Here is a 6037-nt window from a genome sequence, read left to right as displayed (position 1 = left end):
ATCCGGACTCGGCCAACTCGCCGCGAAAGTTGTGGTCTCCCAGCCTGCCCTCGCTTCTCACCTCCGAGACACACCTTCCCGCCGGCCCGGCAGCCGCGCCCTCACATCCGGTCCACCTTGCGCACACCCCCTTCCACTCTCTCCCGCAGCCCCTCGCCCTCCCACGCCTTGCGGCTCCCAGCCGCTCCTCAACGCGCACTCCCACCCGCGCCCGGGGCGCGCCTTCCCCGCCCAGCCGCTCGCCCGGCCTCCGCGCCGCGCCCGCCCCGGGGTTCTGGCGTCCGGGAGCCCCAGCCCCGGGCCGCGACCCGCTTCCGCCCGCCCGGAGCGGGGCAGAAGCCGGGGTAGCCAGCGCGGAGCGCTCGGAGCGCCGGGGGCGCGAGGCGAGGGGCGCAGCGGCGCGGGGCGGGGAGGGGGCGCTCGCTCGCTCACTCTAGGCTGCGCACACGCCCGTACAAACTCTCACACAGACACACGCGGGGTGCGCTGCCGCCGCCCGCCGCTGCTCCTCCTCCCGCCACCGCCTTGAGAGGGAGAGAGAGAGGGAGAGAGAGGGAGGCAGAGAGAGCGCTTTGTCCGCGCGCCGCCGCCCGGCCCGGGACTCTGCCCCGAGGAGGCAGCCGCACAGAGTCCCCGCCTCCGCCTCTGCCCCCGGGCGGGCCCGGCCGGCCGCGGTGGGGGGAGCCAGGCTGAGGGTGGGGGTGGGTGGCGGGCGGGCGGAGGGCGGGGAGGGGGGGCGGAGGAGGAGCAGGGGAGACGAGGGCAGCGGAGGAGGCGAGGAGCGCCGGGTACCGGGCCGGGGGAGCCGCGGGCTCTCGGGGAAGAGACGGATGATGAACAAGCTTTACATCGGGAACCTGAGCCCCGCCGTCACCGCCGACGACCTCCGGCAGCTCTTCGGGGACAGGAAGCTGCCCCTGGCGGGACAGGTCCTGCTCAAGTCCGGCTACGCCTTCGTGGACTACCCTGACCAGAACTGGGCCATCCGCGCCATCGAGACCCTTTCGGGTGAGCAGTCGGCGCTGTCCCCCTCCCCCCGCCTCGCCCAGCTCAGGCCGGGACGGCGCCCGGAGGGAGGCCGAGCCCTGCGGGCGGCGCCCGGCGGGGGCTCCGGCGTTCACGTTCACTTCCACGCACCAGACCTTCAACTCTCACCGCCGGCCCGCTCCTGGGACGGCCCGCTCCCCTCCCCCGCCAGCTCCGGACTCACCCCTTGCCCTCCCAGCCGCAGTCCTGGGGCGACCCCCGTGCCGCCCCGAGGGTTCCCGAGGCTCGCTCGCTCTCTCGGGGACCCCCAGTTTCCCCGGCTCCCCGAGCTGCTCTCTAGAGTTCCCCCACCCCCATCTTTAGAGAGCCCCCCGCCTCTCCTTCTTCCCTGACCTTCCCGTCACCCCCTTTGTCAGGGACCCCCCCAAAAAAAACCCCCTCCATCTCCTTCTCCCTTGACTGGACCTTACCCCTTCCCGTGCCTCGTGCCCAGGACTTCTCGCCCTCTGGCGTCGCCTGAGCCGCACTCTCCTTTCGAGCCCCCCTCCCCAGGTCACCCCGCGGTCCCCCACTTTCGGCACCCCCTTGGCGCCACCCTGACGATCCCCTTCGAGATTTCGGGGAGTCCCCCGACCCCAGCCCTTGCACGACGGCACATCTCTTTCGGTCCTCTCCCGAACCTCACTCCCTTCTCGCTCGTCTCAAGCGCTCCTATTTTTCTCTGAATTTTTTGTCCGATTTTATTGAGAAGAACTCGGGGCTGGGGGCTTTCCGCCGCCTGTCCCCCCGCCTCCCGCTTGGCCAGAAGCACCTTTTTACGAGGTGCCCTGTCTCAACTCGGTGGGGGCCCGGGCTGAGGACCGAGAAAGAGGCGACCGGGGGGCCCGCGAGAGCGCTGGAGCCCAGACGGGAGACGGAGAGCGACACACACACACACACTCGCGCGCGCGCGCACTCACCAACTCTCCTCTCGCACACGCACCGCTCGGAGCCGCGCTCGCCCCCAGGCCACGAGCCTGCGCCCCCCGAGCCTCTGCCCGCGGCCGTAGCCCCTTCCCCACCAGCGCGCGGGGTGGGGGCGGGGCGGCGGCGAGGCCAAGGTGATCCGAAGCCGGCGGGGACCCGGCTCTCGCCGAAGCGGACCTCGGGGGGCTTCGACGCATCTCTCCGGGGCCACCGGGAGAAGAGGGCAGGGAGGGGAGCGCAGCGGAGCCTTCGGGGCCCGGGTTAGCGGAATGGAGAGGTGGGGGCCCGGAGAGGAGCGGGGCCGCGCCAGCCCTGCAGCTTGAGTTTCAAATGAGCTCATCCTTTCAAATTGGCGCCGCTCTTTATTAAATTTGTTTTTCCGGTAATACCACCCACAGCTCTACCTGGGGTCGGGATCCGGGGTCGCACCCTTCCCACCTCGTCCCCGGGGAACGAGGCGAAACGCGGCGCCCACCTTTTTTTCCCACTGGGAAGCAAGTTTGCCCAGTTCGAGCCGGGTAGGAGACCCCTGGAGGGCGCCCGAAGGCGGAACCGGAGCGTGGAGTTCTGTACTTGCCCCTCCTAGACCCCCGCCGGTTTGATCACAGCAAGGTTCTGAGTGCTTTAATTTCTGTTTTAAAGGTAAAGTGGAATTGCATGGGAAAATCATGGAAGTTGATTACTCAGTCTCCAAAAAGCTCAGGTAAATATGTTTTGCTTAGTTTTTTTGTGATTGGTCTCACATATAAATAAAAATACATTCAGTTTTTTTTTTAATGTATTTGTATAGTTTTTTAAGAGGCTTTTGTTTGTTTTGTCAGTGGAGATAAAATAGTTTAGAAAGTTACATTTTTTACTTTCATTATATAAGGTGTTTACTGTACTTGGAAAATATCTGGTGCCTATTGGGGGTGGGGGTGACGAACACTAGCTGTGTTAAATTTTCTGGGACCATTTAACTTGTTTATGAAAACTTGCCTCCCCCCCCCCACTCCCACCCTAACCCCCAGCACAATGGCAGCAAATGCTTGTCAAGACTTCCTGTGAGATGTTAGGAGTAAATATTTACTGTGTCAGCTAAATTGCTTAACTAAACTTCGCGATTAATTAGTTTTCTTTTTTAGATAGCTTAAATGTTGAATAATAAAATAATTCAGTTAAGGGTCGATATTTTACATAGCGCTTTAAACAAGAAAGTTGTTTGGATTGGATGGCAGTTAAAAGCCAGACTTTTTTAGTCACTGAGACTACTGAATATTGCTTCTGAGCGTTTTGTTGTTGTTGCTTTTAAGATAAGTTTGGGGCTAAACAAATATCACTGTGAAATTTATAATTATATTTAAGTGCACTGTTGTTAATGAAGGAGTAAAAAGTTTTGTGGAGGTTGGATTTCTCCACAGTGATTTGCTTACATGAGAATGTCTATGAGGAGAGATTGAGGGAGAACATCTTTGTTTAAAGTTTATTGTGGACTTTAAATTTGGGCCCTTTATTACTCATTCTAGAATTTTTTTTCTCCTATGTGTCCTAACTTAGTTTATATCCCATTCACATACATTTCTTCACCATTAGTCATTAAGTAGCTGAATTGGAGACTGTAAGTGAAGTCTTTGACTTACCACCTTTACAATTTGTGATTCTCAACAGTGTAACCATTTACTTGATTTTTGCCAGAATTGAATAGATTTTGAAACAAACTATCCTAATTTTTAAACTCATAGATGTTTTGTTAAAGGGGTTTCTAAAAATGTGTGCAAATTTCCAGGTATGTTTTAACTAAGCAACAAAATATCTTTTGTTTACCAGTGATTCCAGTGGCATATCAGAAAACTACTTAATACCTTTAAAAAAAAAGAGGCAAAAGTTATGATTTGCAGTTTCATGTGTAACATTAAGCTAGTTCTCGCTAGGAAGAGATGTAATGCGCAACTGATAGGTTTTTCAATTAAGAATTTTAAATTTGTATACTTAAAAAAAATTTTTTTTGGCTTGAGAAATCTAAGTTAAAGCTTTCTGATACATTAACTATTTATTGTAAGTTAGAATTACTCATAACAGTTGAATATTGGAAGAATATATTGAACAAGGTTTAAAGAACCACCCAAAATATTTGATGGATTGTGTCTCTAAGTATCTAATTCTATTGACGGTATAGTTGTTTTGAGTTCTTTTTTGGAGTTATAGTTAATGAAAAATCAGTAGAATTTTAACTTTGGTTAGTTGGTGTCTCATTTCATGTTGCAAAGAACATTATTTAATGTGGCAATGTAAGTGAAATACTAGTTTAGCTAAAGTTATTAACATCTCTTGAAACTTCTCACAAATTACTACTTTTTAACTTTTTTCTTTTAAAATGCAGAGGTTATTTGCTGTTAGCTGGAGGGTCATTTAAATGATTTTGTTGTGTTTATATAAGAGTTTAGAATTAAAAGCTTGTCCCAAATTTTTAGTATTAATTAAAGAGCAATCTAGGACTTTTACAGCCCTACTGGGACATGATTTCTTTGAACATTGTGGGTGATATGAAATACCTAGGAGGTAGATTAAAATGCGCTGTGTGTGATTCACTACACTGAAGACGTCTGACATACCAAATGTATGCATAAGCTGCTGCTGTAGAGGGTTGCTTCATTTCTGATTGGATGGCTTGAATCTTTTTTTCCTTTCCTTTATTAGTTTAAAATGCAGAAATTAGTTACTGGTACTGCAGGCTAAGGGAGAGATAACTAATGACTGGTTTTGTGTGCTGAGCTCAGACTCCTGGGAGGAGGCAGCTGTGTGTTCTCATGTACAGGGCTCCAGCACGGTGGGGACTCTCAAAAACAGGGTACTGTGACATTTGAAACCAAAGCTTTTGTTATATGGTGACTATTTTGGTGTTCTTTTGTTGCACTTCCATGAAAATTAACAAGTTAAAAGTACATTTGTCGGCGTTAAGTCAGTTCTATATGTGGTTTTTGTGTTAGTAGAAGTGAAAATGTGAAGAAAACAGTTCATCCTCATTGCTTGCTTACTTAAAGAACCATTCTGCAATTGAGTGCTCCTTTTCTTTATATTGTTCTGATTTCTTTCTGTTCTCAGGAATCACTTTTAACTCTACATTCCAGATAGGTTTTTTTAAGCTAATGATACTTGGGAGGGGATGTTTTTTATCTTAAGTTATGAAAATATTGGCATGCCATTTGCTTACCAGTTGGATCTTTTGTTAAATATCATTCTAGCATCATTTTCTATGTGCTGTTATTGTGGATAGACTAGATACTATTATTTTCTCAGGGTCAGTCAGAAGTAGAAAACTCTTTTCTTTTGCTACATGTGCTTCATTCTTATTAAATGCAAATTATTGTAAAGTAAACCATGTACAAACCATCTATTTTTCTTAACTTTCTAAGCTGGCTTCGGGCTCTGTTGAATAAAAAATCTTCAATTCTTTTTTCTCTATTCATATTTCTTGGTAGTATATAGGAATCAAAGATTTCTTAAAGAAGGAAAAACTGACAAAGGGTTTTAAAAGTTGTGGAAATTTCCTTGATGGAAATTTCATTTTTGATGTTGATGAGAATTTAGTTTAAAAAATTTTATATGCTGTTTGTATCTACACACATGCAGACAAACACACACACATATTGCATAAATTGTTTTGAGCTAAGACTTATGCTAACCTGCATGTGCTTTGTAACTAAAGTTGAATGATTCTGTGAGAAACAAAACTTTTATAAATGCAATTTCTGCCCACTTCTAGGAAGTAACCAAGTGGTGCTAGACATGCTTTCACTGAGATGGTGAGAATACTATGAGGTAGTGTAGGAAAAAGCTATGAATTTGTCTTTCATGAGTTAAAAATCAGTAATTGTGTTCTCTCCAATGCAAATGAATTTGGTCTCCTATAGGAATGTTAAAGAAAACAGTATCTCAATTGTATTTTGCTTGTATGTACTACATTGTGTTTAGTTGAATTAAATACCAAAAAGAAAAAAAAAACCAACCACCCAACCTCAAGCCCTCCCTGCAACAAAGGCTTTTGATGGATCAATTTTTAATTTTGTAGCAACAGAAAAGACTTCATTAGGTTAAAATCACATGT

The 6037-nt window shown here is 48.9% G+C and overlaps 1 protein-coding gene across 12 annotated transcripts in view; it reads left to right on the top strand.

Moving 5' to 3' along the window:
- Positions 1-749: 749 nt before the first annotated feature.
- Positions 750-6037, top strand: part of IGF2BP2 (insulin like growth factor 2 mRNA binding protein 2) — a 164708-nt gene continuing 159420 nt past the window's right edge. For 11 of the 12 annotated variants that reach the window (XR_014077225.1, XR_014077224.1, XM_081571379.1 and 8 more), the window contains exons 1-2: positions 750-1008; positions 2596-2656. Coding sequence is in view for 10 of the 12 variants with exons in the window: in XM_081571379.1 (XP_081427505.1) it covers positions 831-1008; positions 2596-2656 (239 nt within the window). In the remaining 2 variants the exon portion in view is untranslated. Of the gene's footprint in view, positions 2214-2595; positions 2657-6037 lie in introns of all 12 variants that reach the window. The other variant, XM_081571378.1, reaches the window with a different exon arrangement.

Source organism: Giraffa tippelskirchi, chromosome 2 (genome assembly GCF_054371585.1).
Source record: "Giraffa tippelskirchi isolate mGirTip1 chromosome 2, T2T-mGirTip1v1.2.pri, whole genome shotgun sequence".
Taxonomy (NCBI): domain Eukaryota; kingdom Metazoa; phylum Chordata; class Mammalia; order Artiodactyla; family Giraffidae; genus Giraffa; species Giraffa tippelskirchi.
The sequence above is the reverse complement of the archived record's forward strand: the minus strand, read 5'-3'. Positions and strand labels throughout refer to the sequence as shown.